The sequence below is a fragment of the Scyliorhinus canicula genome, chromosome 10 (genome assembly GCF_902713615.1).
Source record: "Scyliorhinus canicula chromosome 10, sScyCan1.1, whole genome shotgun sequence".
NCBI lineage: Eukaryota > Metazoa > Chordata > Chondrichthyes > Carcharhiniformes > Scyliorhinidae > Scyliorhinus > Scyliorhinus canicula.
This window is the reverse complement of record NC_052155.1, coordinates 102,429,424-102,453,334: the sequence shown is the minus strand read 5'-3', so window position 1 is coordinate 102,453,334 and position 23,911 is coordinate 102,429,424. Positions and strand designations below refer to the sequence as shown.

Here is a 23,911-nt window from a genome sequence, read left to right as displayed (position 1 = left end):
TGTTTCTCGGGATTCTGTTCAGGGGCTACTTCTGTTCAGTGTGTATATCAATTATCTGTTCCATATTAAATGAGAAACGAGGGTTGATCCGATGGAATATTGATCATTTGGTAGAATGGATTAAGAAGTGTTTTGGTCAGTAAACATGAGGTGGTACAAGCTGATAAAATTATACTTTGAGAAAGCTGGGTTCTGTGGAATAGCAAATTAATATTGAACTTGCAATGCATTCAGAATAGGATAAGGCTATAATGAACGGTGTTTTTTTTTTATGGCATGTATAACTGGAAACAGCCAGTTTCAATCTATTCCCACTCTTTCACCTCAAGTCTGATTATTATTTTCCATCAAGTCTTTCATATTTTTTCAAAATAGTCAGCATTTCAGTAAATCTGTGCTGTACCTTTTTATGCCTCAACATTGTTCTGATAATCTAAAACTCCACAAAAAATGTAGTTTTACCGCAATTGTATAGAACATTGAGTAGTGCAGTTTTGGTGTCCTTGTCTGAGGAAGGATGTTCTTGCTATGGAGTGAGTGCAGAAAAGGTTTACCAGACTGATTCCTGGGATGGCGGGACTGTCATATGAGGAGAGACTATAGTCGGTTAGGATTATATTCCTTGGAGTTTAGAAGAGTAAGGGGATCTCATAGAACTTGCAAAATTCTAGCAGGATTAGACAGAGTAGATTCAGAAAGAATGTTCCCAATGGTGAGGAAGTCCAGAACTAGGAATCATAGTTTGAGGATAAGGGTAAACCTTCTAGGACTGGGGCGAGATGGGGGAAATTTCTTCACCCAGAGAGTGGTGAATCTTTGCAATTCGCAACCACAGAAAGTAGTTGAGGCCAAAAACTTATTTCAAGAAGCAATTAGATATAGTTCTTAGGGCTAAAAGGATATGGGGGGGGGGGAAGGTGGGATATGGGTATTCAGATTTCAACATTGATCATAATGAATGGCGGTGCAGGCTCGAATAGCCTCCTCCTGCTTCTATTTGCTATGTTTCTATGCATTGGAGGAAAAAAGTCACATATACCCGAATACCTGAAGTGAAAATGTAAATGTTCATAGTGCATAATTTCTTGGAGGAATGCGTTTGTCTGAGAACATGCTCATGGAAATTTAGAATGATTACATTAAAATATTGCACTCTGTTTTAATCTTGTGAACATTTATATTTCTTCATTGACTGAAAAAGAAATGACTTGGGTTTCCTGGGGACATATGAGAAAATTACCGTGCTAAAGGTGAAGAATGGGGAAAAAAATAACCAGTTCATTGAAATAAAGAAAATGGTGACTCTACTAGCAGGTCAGGCAGCATCGGTGGAGAAAGAAAGTGTTGATATTTTAGGTCTATAACTTTCTTTTATTCAAACTAATTGATTGAATTTGCCACATAGAGCCATGATACCGTAGGCATCACAACATCTATCACCAACCAGTAGTCCTGTGCCCTCCTGGGAGAAACAAAATGGTCAGATTTGAGAAAATTGCCTTCCAATCAGATTTATCAATTTCCAAATCTGATCTCTTGCCCATTTCCACAACAAGAGAATGAAGCAGAAAATAGGCCTCTAATTTGCCCTGTTCTCTTCAAAGGGTTAAGATATTGGACGGTGCCTGACAGAGCATGTTACCTGTGCTGAAAATTGAGGAACGATTGAGGTCATAAGTGGGAAATGGGAGCTTAATGAGTAAGGTTTTAATTTTCATGTGATGTGGGTGTTGCTGGCAAGGCCAGCATTTATAAGCCAGCACCTTGAACCACTACGTTTCATGTGGTCTATGTTGCACCACAAGACTGTTAGGTAGGGAGTTCCAGGATTTGCATTTCATGTGGTGTAGGTTACACGCAACATGGAAATGGGTTTCTTCATTTCAACAGGTGTTGTTTATCCTCCCATGAGAAATCGTCCCACAATCCTGTCTTCAGTCTTCCCTTTTAAGTATCACTTTTATTTTTTTTCTTCAAACACATGCCTAACTTATTTCTTAAATGTTGAGGTGATCTCCTCTTCGCAGAGCCTCACACCCACTATCATAAAAAGATTTATCCTGTTTGTCCACATGCCTCCCATGGCCATGTCTGTTGCATTTAATCCTATTTTTTTGACCCATTGTTCTAGAAAACATTTTCCATCTAATGTGGAAAAATCCTTTCGTAATTAGACATCTTAGGCTGGATTCCACGCAGCCCTGCACTGAAATCGTGTTTGGCGCGGGGGGGTGGGGGGGGAGAGAATCAAATTTCCCGATGAGGGCCTTATGGGCAGCTGGGGAAGAGATCGGGCCGGACAGATCCTTGGGCGCGCGGCTGATTGGTGGGGGGCCTAGTTCCTTTGTGCGGGTCCGTGGTCCGAGCCCGCCAGGGCGCTCGCACAGCCGCTGGAGGCCGCCGCTATGCGCGGATTCGGAACCGGAAGTGTGGGGGCACGTATCTGCAACTAAAGCTGCGTGAAGCACTTCGGGTCCCTGCTCGTCCCCTGAAGGTCACTGAATCGGGCTCTATTTGTTTCAGGAAACTCGGGAGTGCAACGCCTGCGTTTTTACGCCGGCGTGGGGACAAAGCCCCATTTTGGGAGAAGCCAGCTCCTTATCTAATTGCCTCCTGTTGTAATAAAGTAGTCACAATTATTGCATTTGCATTTGCATATTTGTATTCCCCTCTACATCATCATAGTGAATCTGCACTGCATGTTCCTATGGCTGTATATTTTCCCCACCCCATTCTAGGTTCCCCAGCCAGGTTAAACATCCTTTTTATTCTTTTATTCTTTCATGGGATGTGGGCAGCACAAGCGAGACCAGTATTTGTTCCCCGCACCTAATTGCCCATATCTCTTTGCAGCCTCTTTGTGTCCTTCTCACAGCTTGTATTCCCACCTATTCATCACCTGTAAACTTGGAAACATTACTCTGTCTAAGTCATTAGCCGAGACCCCAATTTGTGACATTCCACTCGGCTGCAAAACCTAGAAATGTCCTCTCCTATCCCCATTCTGTTTCCTATCTGGCAACCAATCCTTTTTCAATGTAAATATATTACCACCACCTCCATGAGTCCTTATTTTGTGTAGTAACCCTTTGTGTGGTACTTTATTGATTGCCTGTTGAAAATTAATTTAAGTATACTATATCTACTGATTCCCTACCAGTTATAGCTGAAATAAAACATTAATAAATTATCAAACTGGACTTCCCTTTTGTAAAACCATGTTGACCTTTTCTAATTGAATGCTTTTCTAAGTGATTTGTTAAGACTTTCTTAATATTTTCCATCATTTTAATGATGACTGATGAGAGGCTAACTGGCCCGTAGTTCCCTATTTTCTTCTTCCCTATGTATAAAAAATAAATAAAATAATTTTATGATTTGGGCATCTCTGGCAAGGTCAGCATTAATTGCCCATCCCTTGTTGCCCTTCAGAAGATGGTGGTGAGTTGCTTTCTTGAATTGCTGCAGTCCATGAAGTGAAGATACATCCATAGTGCTGTTAGGAAGGAAATTCTAGGTTTTTGGAACAGCAATATATTTACGAACCAGGGTAGTGAGTGACTTGGAGGGGAACCTCCAGGTGGTGATGTTCCCTGGTATTTGCTGCCCATGTCCTTCTAGGTGGTGGTGCTTGATGGTTTGGAAGGTACTACCGCAGGAACCGTGGTGAGATCCTGCAGTGCATCTTATAGATGTTACATACAGCTGCTGTTGTTTGTTGATGATGAAGGGATTAAATGTTTGTGGAAGGGGAAGCAATCAATCGGGCTGCTTTGTCCTGGATGGTGTTGAGTTTCTTGTGTTGTTGGAACTGTACTCATCCAGGCAAGTGGGGAATGTTTCATCACACTCCTGACTTCTGCCTTGTAGATGGTGGACAGGCTTTGGGGAGTCAGAAGGTGAGTTACTTGCCGCAAGATTTCTAGCCATTGACCTGCTCTTGTAGCCACAGTATTTATATGGCTAGTTCAGTTTCTGGTCATTGGTAATCCCAAGATGCTTTTAGTGGGGGATTCAGCAATGGTGATATAATTGAATGTCATGGGGCGATGGTTAGATACTCTTTTGTTGAAAATGCCTGGCATTTGTGTGGCGCGAATGCTACTTGCCACTTGTCAGCCCAAGCCTGGATATTGTCCAGGTCTTGCTGCATTTCGACATGAAGACATGAACTGCTTCAGTATCTGAGATTTGTGAATAATGCTGAACATTGCGCAGTCATCTGCGAGCATTGCCACATCTGACCTTGTGATGGAAGAAAGATCATTGATGAAGCATCTGAAGCTGGTTGGGCCTACCTTGAGGGACTCCTGCAGTGATGTGCTGGAGCTGAGACCATTGACCTCCAATCACTACAACCATCTTCCTTTGTGCCAGGTATGGCTCCAACCAGCTGAGAGTTCTCCTCCTTCTCCTCCTCTTCCTCTTCCCCCACACCCCGGCCCCCAACACCAGATTTCCATTAACTCCAATTTTGCTAGTGCTCCTTGATGTCATAATTGTTCAAATGCTGCTTTGATGTCAAGAGTCACTGTCACCTCACCTCTGGCATTCAGTTCTTTGTCCATGTATGGACTAAGGCTCTAATGAGGTCAGGAGCTGAGTGACCCTGAATAGTGGTATTTCATTTGTTAACTTGCAATCTACTGGGACCATTTCAGAACCTAGGAAATTATGGAAAATCTCTTTTAGAAATCTAGGGTGCAGGACATCAGGCCCTGGGAATTGGTTGAATTTTAGTCCCTTGATTTTCTCCAGTACTTATTTCTGTTGATGTTAATTACCTTGATTTCCTCACTCTTAGCCTGGAGGATACACTCAATTTCTGCTATGTAGGAACATAGGAAGTAGGAGCAAGAGTTGGCTGTTTGACTCCTTGAGCCTACTCAGTCATTCAACTAGATCCTGGCTGATCATCTACTTTAACTCAATTTTTCTGCATTATCTCCATGTCCTTTGATGTCTTTAATAGTTAGAAATCTAACATACTCAATGAATGGATGTCCACAGTCCTGTAGGGTAGAGAATTCCAAAGATTCACCATCTTCAAGTGAAGAAATTCCTTCTCTTAAGTGACCTCTCTTATCTGAGATTTTGTCACCTGGAGGACTTGGGTAGGGTTCTAAATGAATACTTTGTGTTGGTGTTCTCTAAACAGGGACAATGTGTATAGAAATTGGAGAGAACGACCCGTGATTTAATTAAAGAAATTAACATCGACAGAGGAGATTGAGTGGCCTGTGATGCTTAATTATAGATAAATCTCCGGCTGGATGAAATGTTTCCCAGGTTGTTAAGTGAGGCAAGGAAGGAAATAGCAGGGGCACTGGCAATAATTTTCAATTCCTCTCTGGCCACAGGAGAGGTACTGGAGGATGTGTTGCCATTATTCAGTTCAGAAGAAAGGGACAAACCAGGAAACTACAGGCCAGTCAGAAGAAACTTTTCCCTAGGTGGAGTGATCAATGACCAGGGTGCATGGATTCAAGGTAAGGGGCAGGAGGTTTAGAGGCATGTGAGGAAATCTTTTTCACCCAGAGGGTGGTGGGTTTCTGGAGCTTGCTGCCTGAAAGGGTGGTGGAGGCAGAGAGACCCTCATAACATTTAAGAAGTACTTAGATGTGCATTTTCTTTCTTCCTTTTTTAAAATAAATTTTGAGTACCCAATTATTTTTTTTCCAATTGAGGGGTAATTTAGCGTGGCCAATCCACCTAACCTGCACATCTTTGGGTTGTGGGGATGAAACCCACGCAGACATGGGGAGAATGTGCAAACTCCACACGGGCTGGGATTCAGACCAGGGTCATGAGCGCTGCAGTCCCTGTGCTAACACTGTGCCACATGCCAACCCCAGATGTGCACTTGTGATGCCAAGACATACAAGGCTTTGGACCAAGTGCTCGAAAATGGGATTAGAATTGTTAGGTGTTTTTTTTTTTTAACCAGTGCAGACGTGATGGGCCGAGGGGCATCTTTTTGTGCTGTAGACCTCTGACTCGAAACAAGAATGAAACCAGGCAATTGTAGTTCCATCCAAACTGGGACACTGGGATTGGATCAAAATTTCAGGACCGAAGGCTGCGGATTCAGAGGATTAGTTTGCTTGTGTCACCATCAACTAGGATGGGGCAATAGTTCTCATTGGAAAGTGTGACGGGTCAAGGGTTTTTTCTTTTGAGGAGCGGTCTGTGTGGGTGTCAGCTTTGAAGGCCAGGTAGGGTAGTACCTGAGAGAGAGAGAACTTGCGAATGTCAGCTAATATGGGAACCAGGCAAGGAAGTTAAGTAGCCAGCACTTATTGGAAGTGTGGGTTAGGGGAAAAGAGGAAAGGGAACCAATGGTTTCAATCTTTGTAACAAAGCCTCTGAGCTCTTTGCCCTTCCTTCCTGTTGGAAGTGAGGGTGGTGGAGGAGTTAAAGGAGGGTGGTTAATGATGGAGAAGAGAAGTTGGATGTTATGTTTGCCTTCCTTGAAATTTGAAAAGTGGATTGTTTCAGTGAAAGATTATTGCCTAATGTTTATTCAGATGCTCTAAACAGAATTAATGATGAATAAATTGGCCGTCACAAGACATTGAAATCCATGACACTTTTGAGTTTTTGAAGCAGAGATGAGGAATATACTGTGACAGTCACAAATCTGTATGTTCGCAGAATAATTTTAATCTTCCCCACTCTTTCTCAATGGGAAATGATTTGCTAGGACTCCTTCCTCGCCCAGTGTTTAAAAAACCAAAATTAATCCCATCGTTTTAACTTTTATTTCTTTACATTTGTGCTAAAACCATGGGTGGGATTCTCCAATAATGGGGCTATGTCCTCACGCCAGCGTCAAAAGGTGATGCACTGACGACGTGGGAATTGCCGAAGAGGTTTCCTTGAGAAAGTCCAGAGTGATTCTCCAATTTGCAGGGGCCTTGCAGGGCCCCGGAGTGCACCTCGCAGCTCTGGCTGCAAATACGGGGCCCTGCATTTCCGGTCGGGAGTCTGCGCGTGCACACGGCGGCGGCCTGCGGCGGCTGCCCCGTGCGACATGGCGGACTAGGCCCGCAGAGCGGCACCAGTAATGTCGGTCCCCGTGAGATCTCGTGCGCCTGTGGATCGGTGCCGCCCGATTGCTTGCCTGGCCGTCTGTGAGGCTCCCCCATCCCCCACACACCAGGGCGGCTGTTCATGACAGGCAAAACATGGTTAGAACCGTCGGGAACTCGGCCAGTTGTCCTCACAGAATCGCCATGGGGGCCTCTGTCAATGGCCTCCTACCCGCGCTGCGGGGACTTGGGGACTGGAGAATCGCGGGAGCGGCGTCGGGCCAGATTTCGGCGTCAATGCCAATTCTCCGCCCCCGTGCTGATCGCAATTTCGGCGTGGAGGCTCTGAGAATCCCAACCCATGTTCTTTATCTTGTCTGTCTGCGATGCTGCTTTTTAAATTTTGAATTATTTTAATTTTAAAAATCTATCTTCTGGAATGTGGGTGTCAGTGGCAAGGCCAGTATTTATTGTTCTCTAGTTGAGTGGTTTGCTGGCCTTTTCGGAGGGCACTTGAATCAACCACATTGCTGTGGATCTGGAATCCTATGTATGTAAGGACAGCAGATTTCCTTCTCTCAATCAAGAACAATTTCATGGTTACTGTTACTCTTTAATTCCAGATTTTTAAAGTTGAATTTAAATTTTTCTAGTTGCCACATTTGAACCCCTGTCCCCAGAGCATTAACGTGGGCCTCTGGATTACTGGTCCAGTGACGTTACTACTCTGGCCGTTGCAATGCAAATGGTTTTGGGGACTCAGGTTTGCAGTGTCCTGCAGAAGTATAAGGGTTTCCAGTACACTTAAAACAATGCCGCTTTGTAAGTTTAAAGGTCTGGGAAGTACGGGAGATGCCCATTCGAGGTTGAAACTTCTTGGGCAATTCCCACGTGGTCAGTGCATCATTTCCACTGGGTCCACTGTGCATCTTCAGTTTTACGTCTGGTCTTCAGCAATCTGGAAACCACAAGGTTTGGCTGAATAATTGTGTAAATTCATTACTTGTTATGGTAACAATACTTTTAAAAGCTTTTCTAAAATTTGGAGTACCCAATTATTTTTTTCCAATTGAGGGGCAATTCAGTGTGGCCAATCCACCTAATCTACACATCTTTGGTTATGTGGGTGAACCCACACAAACACAGGGAGAATGTGCAAACTCCACACGGATCGAGCCCGGGTCCTCAGTGCCAAAGGCAGCAAAGCCAGCCACTGTGCCACCCACATTTAAAAAAGCTGACCAGTTGATTCTTCTAGGAAGTTGCGCTGATCTATTGAGTAGATTGTGCAGCAGATATGCCATAATCACACTGTTGATGATACAGGCCCCTGCATTCAGTCCACAAATATGACCCTGAGCTTCTAGCCTCCTGTCATTTTAATTCTCCACCCCACTCACTGTCCTCTGTCTTCTACAATGAACCACCAGATAAACCCGAGAAACAGGAACTTCTCTTTTACTTAGGTGATTTACAGCCTTTCGTGCTCAACGTTGACTTCAGAAATTTCAGATCATCTTTGCTACATTTCTTTCTCGATAGCAGCTGATGACGATTCTGCTCGTCCCACTTAGCATTTAGAATCCTAACAGTGCAAAAGGAGACCATTCAGCTCATTGAGTCTGCACCAACCCTCCAAAAGAGCACTCTACCTAGGCCCACCCCAATGCATTGATAATGGCCAATCCACCTAACCTGCACAACCCAGGATTGTGGGAGAAAACTACGGAGTACCCGGAAGAAACCCGCGGAGGCATGTGGAAAATGTGTAAACCCAGTCATCCAAGGCCGGACTCTAACTCTGGTCCCCAGCCCCATGAGGCAGCATGCTAACCACTGTGCTGCCCATAGCTCATCTCGATCCATCTTTATGTTCTTTGTCTCACTACCAATCCCTTTTGCCTTGCACCATTATCCTTACTGTCCCGGAGTCTCCTACACTCCATCCTTTTGTTCTCTTCTCCCCCTCCCCCCTCAACTCTGCCTGCATTCTTGTATCTCTAACTTTCATTAATCTAAAATGTTCATTTTGTTTCTTTTTACGCAGATTCTGCCAGGTTTGCTGAGTCTTTTCAGCATTTTCTGTTTTTATTTCAGATTTCCAGCACCTGCAGCATTTTACTTTTGTGCCATTATTTCCACAGCACAGCCACCTGACACTCGTCTCTTCTTTTTCAGATAAGCACAGCACTAGTAAAAATGGGAAGAAAAGCGATGGCCCTTCTGGAAGTTCGTTCTTCACGTGGTTCATGATAATTGCTTTACTGGGTGTCTGGTCATCAGTAGCTGTTGTTTGGTTTGATTTGGTGGATTACAAAGATGTTCTGGGTAAGTTTTTCAATTTCAGTTTTCAAATATTCAGAGGAACCTCTTGAAGGGAGGAGGTCCATAATCTTATTGTTTGAAGACTATCTTTGGAAAAGTGATGTGGTATAAGTGGAATTACAATATTCTTTTGTGCCTGTCATTTGCCAAATTATTTTGTTCATAAAATCCTTTATTTTGTACTTTAGTCACCCTAATTTCTGGGCTACGAATCTACACCTTTATCTCGTTGCAATGGTGTTACTGCAGCCTGGGATTCCATAGAGATACTTACACATGCTATATCTGTAGCCAGTTGTTCATAGCCCAGTACAAAATGTTCCCGAGAAATCAATAAAATTAAAGTTGAATATGTAATTTAAATAAGAACTGTAGAACCATAATGACATTTTGAAGATAATACACAGGGGTGGGGTGTTTACCTACAATATCAAAATGAATTTAATGAATATATTTGTAGTGTATAATAGTGTTAATCTTAGTCAAAATTTGCACTGTAATGTTTGAAACAAGCATTTGAAATCAAATTAAAACTGTAGTAAACTAATCCAAAATGAAACCTAGCATCAACTTTCTCATTCTGATGGCACACAGGTCTACCCCACTGCCATCTCTTAACTTTTCCGCTGACACTAAATTATCAGACTACTTTCTGCACACCCAGTGCTGTCTGGACAAAAATCTCCTCCAATTAAACATTGGGGAAACCAAAGCCATTGTCTTCCATTGCAATTGCTAACTTAATCCCTCGCGGGCACTGTCTAAGTCTGACATATTTGACCCCAAGCAGAACTTCCGACCACCCACCCACACGATCATTAAGACTGCGGGCTGGATTCTCCGCAGCACCACACCAAAATCTCGTTCGGTGCGGGGCGGAGAATCCAATTTCACGCTGAAATCGGGGGCGCCGGTCAGCGATTCTTTGGGACCCGAGAATCGACGCGATCGTGAACTAAGCCGCATGGCTGGGGACCCAGTGACAGAAGCCAGCCCAGCTATCCTCTGCTCCCGACCAGCCGAGTTCCCGATGGTGTGGAACTAACCTTCTATTGCCGGTTGGGATGCTCGCGTGGCAGCTGTGGACTCAGTCCGCGGCCCCTCTGGTGGGGGGGGCGGGGCGATAGGACACCGGGTGGGACCTTTTCGGCAGCCGGGGTTGAGATCTGCGCGGTTAGATCCTCGGACGCGCGGCTGATCTGTGGGCTCTAATGTTGAGTTTGCCTCTGCGGTCTGAGTCCGCCATGGTGCTTAGCTGCTGTAGGCTGCCGCCGTGTGCATGCGTGGACTCAAAACCGAAGTGCGGGGGTCCATATCCGCAGCTAAAACTGAGTGAATTACTCCGGATCCCTGCTAGCCCTCTGCAGGGCTGTGAATTAGTTTTACTTGTTCCCAGGAATCTCCAGGGTAAAAACACCAGCGTTTTTACGCCAGTGTGGGGACATAGTCCCATTTTGGGAGAATCTGGCCTCACGTATTTGCACCTCTGTAACATAGACTAACTCTGCTCCTGAAGCCCTCATCTGTACCTTTATTATATCCAGAAATGACACGCCTGCCCAGCCAACCCGCATTCTGCCCTCTGTAAACCTGAGGTCATCAAAAATTGTTTGCCTATGTCCTTACTTGCACAAAGTCCTGTTCACCTATCAGCCATTGCGATTACTGATCTACGTTGGCTTGTGGTCAAGCAACACATTAATTTTAATTTCAAATCCTTCCAATATCTTGTCCATCCCAATCTTCTGTAATCCCCCCTAGTCCCTGCAATCTACACATATCTGCACTCTAATTCTGGCTTCTTGAGCATCCCTGATTTTAATTGCTCCAACATTAATGCATGCTTAATGCATGCTTCAGCTGCTAGGGCCCCATGTTCTGGAATTTTCTTCCTAAACCTCTCTACCTCTTTTCCCCCCCCGCCCCTCCCTTCCTCATTTGAGATGCTCCTTGAAACCTACTGGGACCAAGCTTCTGGCCACTGCCCTTGTATTGCCATTCGTGGCTTTGCGTCAAATGTTGATTTATAGATTACTTTGTGAAGCACTTTGGGATGTTATTACATTAAAACACTAGATAAATACGTAGTTTGTGAGTTTTTTAGTGTTTTCTGGTCTTGTTTCATTCATTTTTTGTAGTGTTTATAATAATACTAACCCACAATACATTAAATATTTTATTTTTATGATGCATGCAGCAAAAGCAAAGGAATTTCGTTATAATTTTTCAGAGGTGTTACAAGGTAGGATTTTCCCTTGTTCTCACATACGCTTACCGTTTACCCAGAATTTTATTTTATGTATCTTTTTTTAAAACTGTGTTGAAACCAGCCAATGTTCGTACTTTTTTCTGTCCTGTGATTGCAGTACACGTTGGTTTATGTTTCCTTCACTGTACTGTGTAATTTTTTAAATTCTTTTTTTATTTTCTTGCAATATTGAATATGGGGAGGTCGCTGCCACATAGCATTCAGTATCTTGAGCTTCATAGCCACGGGCTCATTAACATTTAGTGATGGCCAAAGTAGGTTTTAGCTCTTGTTCTGGTCTCCGAATGAGATAATAGGTGGGAAAGCTATTATATGATTTGATTTTTCTAATAATTAAGATTGAAGTTAGTTTTTTGGAGGTACTGGTAGAAAACCTGCATGTATGTAGTACTGATGAGGTGTTACTGCAAATTTGATTGTAATTATTTAGATGTTTCAGCATGGCAATTGATTGCATTTTAGGTTTAAAATAATTCACGATATACTGATTTGTATGCATTTAATAATGTGTGCCATGTCACATTTGTGACCATGGTTAGCTACATTTGATTTCAAAAATATTTTGGTTATCCAGAGGTTTTCTACTGTCGTTGGTGTCTGACGATATATCTGACAGTATTGACATACAAAATAAATGCGTTATTTTGTACCACACACCCCGCCCATAACACACATTTTATTTGAATCCTTGCAAAATCTAAAGGGCAGCAATTTTGAAACTTTTTGAACTTAGACCTTGGGAACATTGCCACCTGGAAGTTGCCCTCCAAGCCATTTACCATCCTAACTTGGATATATGTCGCTGTTCCTTCACTGTCATGGGGTCAAAATCTTGGATCCCCCTCCCTAATAGCACTGTTGGTGTACCTACACCACATGGAGTGCAGTGATTTAAGAAAACAACTCGCCATACTCTTCTTCTCGAGGGCGATTCGGGATGGGCAATAAATGCTGGTCTAGCTAGTGACGGCCACATCCCATGAATGAATTTTTAAAAATTGCACTTTAATGCTTTAAAGAATTTTTTTCTTTATAAATTTAGCGTACCCAATTATTTTCTCCCATTAAGGGACAATTTAGCGTGGCGAATCTACCTAACCTGCGCACCTTTGGGTTGTGGGGTTGAGACCCATGCGGACGGGGAAAATGTGCATTCTCCACACGGACAGGGGGCCAGGATCGAAACCCGTGTCCTCGGTGCCATGAGGCAGCCGTGCTAACCACTATGCCACCGTGCTGCCCTTGTTTGGAAATAAAGTTGAAATAAATTACCGATTAACACAAGAGAAAGACACCAATTGAAGGTAACCAAAAATAAAAAGAAATATCCTTCACTTAAGCCTGCAAATTTCAGTTTATTTTTCAACTTTAGTGGCTGTAACTGGTGCTTCCAGAGTAGTCATGCAACCAGTGGACCCAGCAGTATTCATACTATATGCAGACATTTTGAAATATTGACTGGTCTATCCAAAAAAAAACTAATAAAAGTAGTATGCAACTCCATGCAAAAGTATATGCTAATTTGAAATTTTCAACACTTTTGATTAGCATTAGCTCAGTGTGGATGATGTTCCAGCCCTAGATTGCTGTGATCTCCCTACTCTGCACATCTTTGGGTTTGTGGGGATGAGACCCACGCAGACACAGGGAGAATGTGCAAACTCCACATGGACAATGACCCAGGGCCGGCACTTAAGACATTTTGTTCCCTGTATAGTTGTAATGCTGATGCATGGGTCAAGGTTTGGACATTGTCTGCTCTGAGCGAAATAATTGTGATACAGAACAGTCATCTTGTACGCAACTGCTGTATTCACATTTCAGGGTGCAGTGGATCACGACCACTTTGGAATGTATCCTTGTATGTCCTATTCCCTGCATAGAATACCTTTGATGCCATGCAAAACTCACATGGGTCCTATTCAACAAAAGTGAGATTGGAATGCATGAAATGCAGCATAGCATTTGAGTCTGGTTAAATTTAGGAACCTTTGAGCTCCAGATTTAATAATTGAGGGTTCTTGATGCCAAATGTGGTGATAATAACTTTATCTTCTTATTGATTTTTGTTTGAAAACTATATGCACTGTTAAGCAAGGACTTGTTGCCTTATTTGCCCTTCCCATGGAATTTGAACTTGGCCCCGTCATATTTACTCATTCTTCCTTCCTCCAGTAACTTGCTGCATAGATCATAATGGTATATTCTCAGCTTGTAGACGATACTTGATGCTGTTTTGCAGAATTAATTCTATTTTGTCATCAGCTGGCATGGTGATGTCTTCCTGTTGAACTCAATTGAAATATATTGGATCAATTGGCAACACTTGATAATCAGCCTGCAGGATGCCTTTCCAGGACATTTTTTTTTCTTGCAATTCTCAAAGACCGGATGTTTGACAATATAATTTTAAAATCTCTTCGATCCAGCACCCACTGGTGTTCCATTCCTGAGAGAAAGCAATACAATAAATTACAACAGATAAAAGTTGGCCAATACATTTGTGCAATAGGCAAGGCTGAAGCATTTGCAGCCACCTTCAGCCAGAAGTGCTGGTTGGATGCTCCGTTTTGGTCCCCTACCGAGGTGTTCCTCATCACAGATGCTAGTCTTCAAGTGATATCATGAAATAGCTGAAGGGACTGCAAAGGCTATGGGCACGGCAAAGGCTATGAGCTCTGACAAAGACTTGAGCTCCAAAACTAGCAGTGCCTGTACCCAAACTGTTCCAGTACAGCTGCAATGCTGACATCTATCCTGTAATGTGGAAAATTGACCAGGTATGTCTTGTCCACAAAAAGCAAAGCAAATCCAACCCGACCAATTACAGTTCTAACAGTGACAGAAGAGGCCATTGGCAGTGCTATCGAGCAGCCCTTACTAGGCAATAACCTGCTCATGCTCAGTTTGGGTTCCACCAGGGCCACTCTGCTCCTGATCTCATTATAATCTTGGCCCAAAATGGAAAAAAGAGCTGCAGGAGTTCCTTAGGACAGTGTCCTATACCCAACCATCCTCAACTGTTTCATCAATGACTTTCCTTCCATCATAAGGTCAGATGTGTGGATGTTCGTTGATGATTGCACAAGTGTTCAGCACCATTTACAACTTCTCAGATACTGAACCATGTTCCTCATCCAGCCTTTCATATTTTTATTGATCGAACCTTGTAAAGTGCCCTGGTATGAGGCTTTCTGAAAGTCCAGGTAGACAGTGTCTATCAGAACATAGAACAGTACAGCACAGAACAGGCCCTTCGGCCCTCAATGTTGTGCCGAGCCATGATCACCCTACTCAAACCCACATATCCACCCTATCGATCTCTTAATTTATTCAGCCTGACCTTTTTTTAGAGGCTGTTTTGTGAATTTCTGATGGTCCCATTGCCTTTCCCAATGATCATATGAGACATCATGTATCCTTTGCAGCATCTTTCCAATGACGACTGCCAGACTGATAGGCTTGTAGCTTGATTTGTTCCTTTTCTTTGAAGCTAGGAATTACATGAACGTGCTTACAGTCTAGGGAAACGATCCTTGACTTTGAACTGTTGAATACACAGCCAAGGACTCTCATAACGCACCTGCCCTAACTCTTTAACCATTGGATCAGGGGTGGGCAAACTACGGCCCGCGGGCCGCATGCGGCCCGCCAAAGGTATTTCTGCGGCCCACCAAGTCATTTAAAAAAAAAAAAAAAAAAAAATTTTTTTTTAAAAAAAAATTTTTTTTTAAGGTTAATACGGGGGGGGGGGGCTGTTGGGTTACTTACTGGTATAGGGTGGATACGTTGACTTGAGTAGGGTGATCATTGCTCGGCACAACGTCGAGGGCCGAAGGGCCTGTTCTGTGCTGTACTGTTCTATGTTCTATATGAGGCGCCCAGAATCATAACCGGGTGAAGTAATTATTTTACTTAATATACTATGCGGCCCTTTGTGAATTGTGAATTTCTGAATGTGGCCCTTGCACGGAAAAGTTTGCCCACCCCTGCATTGGATGGATATTGTAGTGCCATCAACTTTGAGCTTTCCTAATTCAGTTATTCTCTGAGCGACATTACTTGTAATGTTGTTTAATAATGAGTGAAACTTGACGGAGTGGCAGGAAGCAGTAGTTGTGAGTGGTTGTTGTTTTTCTGACTGGAAGAAGTTATATAGTGGGGTGGCCCACGGGGTTTAGTTGTAGGACCCCTGTTTTTCTTGATGTGAAATAATGGCCTAGTTTTGGGTGTAAAGAGCACAATTGTAAACTTTGTGGATGGAAAAGGTGGGTGAGTGGGACTAGGTGATTTGCTGCTGCAGAGAGCTGGCTTTGACATGATGGGCCGAATGGCCGCCTGCTGTGGTGCGACCATTTTATGCATATATGATCATCTCTTCATGTGAAACATTGCATCATCTAAATGAATATAGAATAATGAAAAATTGAAATTCAAAATCTTTGCCATAAACTGAGCATCAGTTTGAATCTCCCCCACAGTATCCTTTATTGGCTCTATGCATTTCTTAAATGGTGATTCGACTTTTGACAGCTGAAAAAAGATACTTTGGCTCTCAATGGCACAATTACTATTACTCCCTTTATTGCTCAATTATTATTACTGCTCTTATTGCACATCATTTTTCCCCCAATTATCTTCTGATTAATCTTATGCCAATTTTTCTGTCTTAATTACATTTGAATTATTTCCTCTTGTCATAAAGTATGGATCTTAAAGTTGCATTATTGGAGGGATTAGATAAGATATCAAACTCTACTGGAATATCATTAGGTTCCTGCCTGGTGAGCTTTCTGCAAGAGGCAGATGCTCCAGTGGCTGTTCCTATGGTCTTGGAATATGCACTGAGTGGAGTTTGACGAATATGTTGCAATTACCATTTGACACGTTTCAATTTGTGAACATCCAAAGATTCAATTGTTCTGTTTAATTTTTTTCATGCTTTGCATTCTTTGGAGTGAAATGTAATGAGGAGTAATATTATTTGTTCTCATTCTTCCTTTCACTCCCAAATAGGGAAACTTGGAGTCTATGATGCCGATGGAGATGGTGATTTTGATGTGGAAGATGCCAAAATTTTGCTAGGCAAGCATATTATCTGATATTTAAAATTTTGCATGGAGTTTTAAAGGTACATTTTTATTTGGCTGTTGCATGACTGACTGGTTGGTGTTACATTTAAAATCTAATAAGTAAAAGCGTGTGATTTAAATTGAACAATTTATGATTTACTTCCCCCCACCCCTTAGTGCACAGTAAAATTTGAGACTACAGGAAAAGCAAGGACACTGAAGCAATGCTTCTGAGTGATGCAGCAAAGCGTATATGTAATGCATTATCCATTAGGCAGAGGAATATATATATATTTATGTATATGTATGATTTTAAGATGATTGATAAAATATTTTTAAAAAACACACGTAAAATCATACGTACAGTTTTCACAGTACACTGGGGGTTGGGGTTGTTACATGTTGTGAAAACTTTGTTCTTTGGATGTCAGGGTAATTTGACCATTTTCTGGAGCCATTGAAGGCCTAACAAATGTAGTCATGGACTCCAGGCATTGAGTTTTTGCTAGGTTGCATTCGTTTTAGTAGCGCGGTCTGGCTGCAATCGGCAAAATTAGTGTAAAACATTACAAAATTTTAAACGCAAGTGATGTTGAGCATAAATTGAGTTTCTGCAATATTTTTTTAATGTTTTAAAAAAAAAAGTGCCAGATGCCAGCCCTATCCAAAAACATTGGTCATGCCCCAGATCAGTAACATGAACATTTTGAGTTTCTGCTAATTTGTGACTGCTCATGCAGACTTCAAATTGAGCTTGTTTAATTTAAGTGCAGAGGGCACTAGTAGGCATGTTCTTTCAAAAAATGCATATTGTATATTAATTTACTAAAAATGACTTGTGTAATGAAACCAGTAAATGTTCAATAGTCTTTAATGATTTTAAGTGAATTAAATTACATTACATTCAGGTGGAGGGATATCCACTCTTTTTATATTTATTAAAGCTTATTCTGTGTGATGAAACCCATTTTCACCTGTACTAAAAAAACTACATCAGTTTACCAATCCAGTACATTGATGATTTTTTTATGCAAGAAAAATGAATCATTACATTTCCATTATGTTGTTACATTAAATATTTTATTTGTGGTTATGCAAATTGGAACCACATCTTTGCTTCAAAAGACACAACTTTGTCAAGTTTCCTGATTGAGTCCAAAACAGAAACTCTTATCATGTTTTGTAAATCAGTCCCATAGTTTCTGGTTTTTTTATGACTGATCAAAGCTAGGTGAAATCTGTCCGAGTCGTGTGGGCTTCTCTAAATGGGTTCCAGACCGTTTGACATTTCCTGAGTTCCTGTTTTACCATTTCCTGACTGGTGTATGTCCCACGTTTTATTAGAAGGGTTATGTTTGTCCTCATTGGGAAAATGCAACCTCAGGCCAATCTTGAATATCTCAATTTGTCATTTCCTAGTCTCCAAATCATTGGGCTCCAATCCCTACTAAGAAGATTCGAGCAACAATATCAATCCCATCAATTGAGAGCAGCCAGGGCTACCCATCTGAGTTACTCATGTCCTTATGGTGACTTAAGCGTTGTATTACTGGGCTAGTAATTTGGAGTACCTCAGCTTAGATTACAGTTTGAGAATTTGATTTCAATTTTAAAAGAATATCTGGAAATATGAAGCTGGCTGCGGATTCCAAGTCACTTTATAAAAATTTTTTTTAAAATTCAGATTGCGATCCGACTTAGCTGGTTCATTGATATCTTTTGGTTATTGGATCTGCTGGTTCATTGATATATTTTGGTTATTGGATCTGCTGCCCTTACCATATATAATATGATTCAATCTTGCATTAACTTGGGCCTCTGAAGTGGCTCAACAAACCACTTTATTATGCCACCATCTTCTCGGGGCAACTAAGAATGGACAGTAACGACTGCCTATCCAGCGACACTCATGTCCTGAACATGATTTTAAAAATCGCCATAAATTGATACCTCTCTTGCTGGAACTCCCTCAAGTGAAATATAATCTGCAGCACAGAAACGGGTCAATTGGTCAAACTGTTCCATAAACCACCAACCGTTCCTCTTCATCCAACTCAATTCCAGCGTGGCACTGTCAGTATTGACTGAAAAAAAACTTTAAGAAAATAAGTGCAGATTCCTTGTTGATGTACCTAACTCGTGCCTTTATCCTTGCTGTTAATTGCAGCCATTTTAATTCTGATGCAACAGGAATTCTCTTGATTGACAATGCTTGATTATAGCTTGCTAATACTGAGAGCCTCCTGCTCTCATTAAGACAGTTGGGTGAAAATAACAGTTAATTATTGGGCAACTCCTCTTTGTCTTGTTTTATTTATAATTCTGAAGACAATGAAACCTCAAATGTTACATCTCACGCTGTAACATCTAATTCCTTTAGGAATCAGAAATGGAAAATTATTTGTGATGCAGAATTTCAGTTATGTGGAGAGACTAGATTTGATATTTGTGATGAGCTAGTTTAAGATTATTATAGTTTTGCCCATTTGTGTATTGTAGAATACACAGCTGATGTGACACCCTTCACATAAAATTTTTTAAATTGTTTTGTAAAAAAATTTAGAAATTGCCCCATGCACATAGTTTAGAAATTTATGGCGCTACTGTTGCAAGACCATGTCCAGAAACCGTTCTGCAGAGTCAGCTGAATAATGTGCTGCAGAAGGTGTTTCTTCTATGTTAACAAATGCCACAGAAATGAAAAATAACAGAAAATCCACATGCAGGATTTATTTTATTTATTTTGCAATCATCAAGTATCTATCTAGGTGCTGCTTCTTCACACACCTGTAAGAATGACTATGATTCTACTTCATGTTGTAGATTTATGTTATAGTTTAGGTACTGTTGCATCCATAAGTGCCTGTGGAAAATCTGCTTTTGGTGGTGGTGTACCCTCTGGAAGCAGCAGCACTACATATGCTACATTCCGGGCTTCGTGCTTGTGTTGGCACCGCAACAAGGAACATAAATTAATCTGTACCTCAAATTAATTTACCCTTCCTTTCTCAGCATCACATGTCATCTAGGAGGCTTGGTGGCAGTGATTAGCACAGCTGCCTCACAGCGCCAGGGACCCGGATTCAATTTCGATCTTGGGTGACTGACTGGTGGAGTTTGCACATTCTCCTCGTGGATCCGTGAGTTTCCTCCGGGTGCTCCGTTTTCCTCCTAAAGTCCAAAATGTGCAGGTTAGGTGGATTGGCCATGCTAAATTGCCCCCAAGAGTCCAAAGGTTAGGTGGGGTTATGGGCATAGGGCTGGAGATTGGGCCTAAGTCGGGTGCTCTTTTGGCAGGTCAGTGCAGACTCGATGGGCTGAATGGCCTCCTTCTGCACCGTAGGGATTCTATGATTCTATTCTATGATTACTCCTTATTATCAATTAGAAAGAAGTTTTCAAAAGTGCTATTGGAGAGATTTAGTTTCTTTGATAAGCAAATCAATTAAACCTGCAGAAGTTATTATGTTACATTTTTGAAGTTTGTAATAGTTTATGGGTAGCTTAAATGAACCTGTGAAGTCCTATAAGTCTGATACAATTTTAACACGATGGGCGGACATTTCTGATATTTTCAGTGTCAGGCTCTAACTGAAACCTGGTGCGTAGCTCTTCAGCTGCACAGCCGAGTTATTAGGCTTGATTTTCAGTGGGTGTGGATTATGTCATCACTGTGATGGGGCAGAGCCAGCCCATAGAGATTGGGGCGCCGTCTTTGAAGGGTGCCTCATTCACAAAGAAGCATCGGGGCATGCTCCTCTCCCCGGGGCTATACTTTACGCCCCTGGAGGAATCCCCTCGACTGAATCTCCTTTTCAAAACCAGTTGAACCCTCGCCGTAGTGACGTTGCATTGGCGCGGTTTAAATATTCAGCTGAGGGGGGGTCACTAATTATATTTAAATGCATTAAAATGTGGTTCTTGCCCTTTGTGGGCATGGACGTTGTTCCATCACCCGTGAGGGTCATGAAAAATTGGGACATGAGACCTTGCTGGCAAGAATCTAATTTCCTGATTATCACGGGATTTTGCGCCCGCATCGCTATTTGTACTGAAGGCGGGCGTGGGTGTAAAATCATACCTTTGTAATATTTTTTTGGATAGCTTTATGGGCAGCATAATGAAGCTGTTAAGTTCCTCAACTCTAATGCAGTTTTAAAGCTCAACGGTGAAACTAGAGAATTGTTATCTCATGATTTTAAAACTGGTTTTCTAGGTGCGATCAATATGGTTGTATTTCATATGATATACATAAATATCCTCTAATATTTAGTTACTGCAAGTAACAAATGTAACCAGTGTTAAATAGGGTTCGGAAACTGCAGTTTTGTGTACTCCAGTGTTAAAAGGGATGCTAAACCTGTAAGACTGCAAAAGTCACTTAGTTAATTCTTCCAATTTAATGCTTCAGAACTGTATCATTGTATCATAGAACTTCAAATACAATCTGCCAATATTCTATTAGGATGATGTGTAATAATCTTACCTATTTTGAGTAATTTTTTTTGATTTTTCTTCACTATTTTCTGTGTTCTTCTGTGTTCCTTCCAGGACTGGAATGAAACGTCTTGTCTCAGATGTAGTCTAAGATGTATTTGAGTTGGTTATTATGTAAAGTACCAAATTAAACTTATTGGTTTGAATTCAAGCTGCATTGCTCTAAAATGTATGTCCTCCGAATACATTAGATCTGGTCATAACTTTAAAAAAAATTATGAGATAAATCTTGTTACCTGTGTTTCAAATATTTGAGAATGTTGTGAACCAAAGGTACATGTTGAATGTTGTACTCAACTGGATTCTATTACTCTAGTGTACAAGTGGCAAAAAATTGTTTCGTCAAATCTAAGTGAGTACACTTCCTGATTTTTATATATATATATTGTAGTCGTTGCCTCAGAATTTGAATTCTGGTCCTGTTTTTGAGAATCTTGGCTATCATAGTTGCATCCTGGGGGAAAATGTTTAATTGAAATACCTGTTGAATAGAATCTTTGCCTTTACTCACTGATTGAATAAGCAAAAGTATTTTTTGTTTGTTCAGGGGTTGGGCCGTTGAGGGTGGAAAAAGAAGAGTAGAAGAAGGAAGAACCAGAATTCTTTGTGACAAGTAATGACCTGTTTTTATGCTGCAATGCTTGGATATTCACATCCCTGTTTTCTCATAAATAAGATCAGATGTGGGATGAAGAACCCTGCAGTTCTATATTCCTCCATTTCTGTCTGACCACTTCTTTCTTTCTTTCTTTTTCTCTCCTTTTCCTTTTTATTCTTATGTAGGCCTCACTAAAGGTGATGGTAGTAATGAACACATTGATACACTCGAGGAAGTCCTAGATATTATAACAGAGGAATCCTCAGATTGGGTTTATGGTTTCTTCTCATTTCTGTATGATGTAATGACGCCTTTTGAAATACTAGAAGAAGAAGAAAATGAAGCATCAGAGGATGTTGCTGGTACGTCAGAGAATACAGGGGTTCAGGGAAAAGAGAATTGTGTAATACTGGATTTGCAGAACCAGTAGCATTCATTCTAAAATCCTACATGAATTTGAGGAGAAAAGATTTATTTGAAGAGCAGTGCAAATAAATTGGAGTATCGAGGAAAAAATGGAAGTGTGTCAAGATTAAGATGTTACACGATTTCAGCAAATGAGTTTTAAGGTGCACCATTTAAAATGCTTGTCAAAGCACTGTAGTACTATAAATAGCAGCAATGGACAGTTACAAAACATGTGAACGCCCTTAGTTAACTCAACAATAAGGACTGTTGATTGTTTATATGAAACTTTGATGTATATATGAAATGTTATTATAAATTATCAGGTTTTACAACCAACTAAATTCTTTCTGTGGCTGTTTGCCATAGGGAGTGGGTAAATGCTTACACGCGAGTGTAACTTGCTACTTTTGAGTCTGCTTTAATGCAGCCAAATTTGTGCTTTTGTTTTTTTTCCTCTGTATTTTTGCACTAATGTTAACCAATAGAGAGCTGTTGGTGTTTGCCATTAGATTGGCACATTAATGGTAATATACTAACAAACAGAACTGACCACAGCTTGAATACTTTTGCTTAATTAGACATAGGCGACTTTGCATGTTTACATAATGTAAAAAGGGCTTCTGTTGATCTATTTATTGTTTCAATATATAAGAATTATTTGTTTTGTTTGTACTGTATACTAATGTATGAATAGTTGTATCATTTTTTTCTGGTTGTAATGTCAATATAACATGAGAAATGTGCAATGTGGTATCTTGAGTAACATACTAAATTAGCATGTCTGATGTAATGTTTTTGACGTAACTCCGTAAAATGATACTTAAATAAATAAAATGTAAAGATTTGATTTTGCTTGCTGTTATTTAGTAATTGTTTCAGTTGCATTAAACTGCACAATGCTTTATTGTGCATTCTGGTGGAAGGATCTGAAATTCTCAACTCCAATCCTTGGTAAATCATGGATTTGATGACAGGTTCTTTATCTTTTTTTAAGAAATGTAATAATTTAGACTTAAAAATAGATCCAGTTCTCTTGACATTTTCTGAATTTAGTTCTGTGCACATAGTTGCTGAGTACATTTATAAGTATGATAATTGGTACATTGAGAATGATAGGTGTAAAATGTCATGATGCCCATGTTAAACAATGGGACTATGAGGAAAGGGGTGTTAAACATTTCTATTTCTCAGCAAGGTTTTGAAAGATTTAGTAAAGTTGCCGCAGTAGAAATTTTTAAATATTTAATTGGAAATGAATTTTTTTGAAATTTTCATTTCCATCTTTGGAATGGTACTTGCTTCCAGCAGTGGTGGAATTAGTGTTCTGCTTTGTCTCAGAAGGATTCACTGTTTCTGACAAATGTATGATTAATTGACCAATGCAGGGCTAAAGTAATTTGAAGTGAATTCCATTCCATGCAGAGCAGGAACACAAATAACTTCATTTCTTTTGTAGCTCAAATGATTTTCATATTTACATTTTTTTTTCTGTGCATCTTTTATATTTCAATATTGTACTATGTTTTTGCTTGATCATGCTGAATTACTTACTTTGATTTGAGAGTTGGAGTTTTGGCACTTGATCAGTGAAATAATGTATATATTTGTTCTTGTAACCACAACGTTAATCTAATATTGGAGGGATAGAGAAATGTGCATTCTAAATTTTAAATGTTCTCTGCAATGGAACAAAAATATTCAGTTTTCATTC

At 40.9% G+C, this 23,911-nt stretch overlaps 1 protein-coding gene across 13 annotated transcripts in view; it reads left to right on the top strand.

Annotated features, from left to right (window-relative positions):
• The window catches only part of unm_hu7910 (un-named hu7910), a 265,791-nt gene that overhangs the window by 49,182 nt on the left and 192,698 nt on the right, over nucleotides 1-23,911 (top strand). For 9 of the 13 annotated variants that reach the window (XM_038809465.1, XM_038809455.1, XM_038809462.1 and 6 more), the window contains exons 2-4: nucleotides 9,210-9,359; nucleotides 11,554-11,598; nucleotides 16,642-16,710. In XM_038809465.1, the coding sequence (XP_038665393.1) occupies nucleotides 9,210-9,359; nucleotides 11,554-11,598; nucleotides 16,642-16,710 (264 nt within the window). The remainder of the gene's footprint in view (nucleotides 1-9,209; nucleotides 9,360-11,553; nucleotides 11,599-16,641; nucleotides 16,711-23,911) is intronic. The other 4 variants (XM_038809466.1, XM_038809464.1, XM_038809459.1 and 1 more) reach the window with 1 other exon arrangement.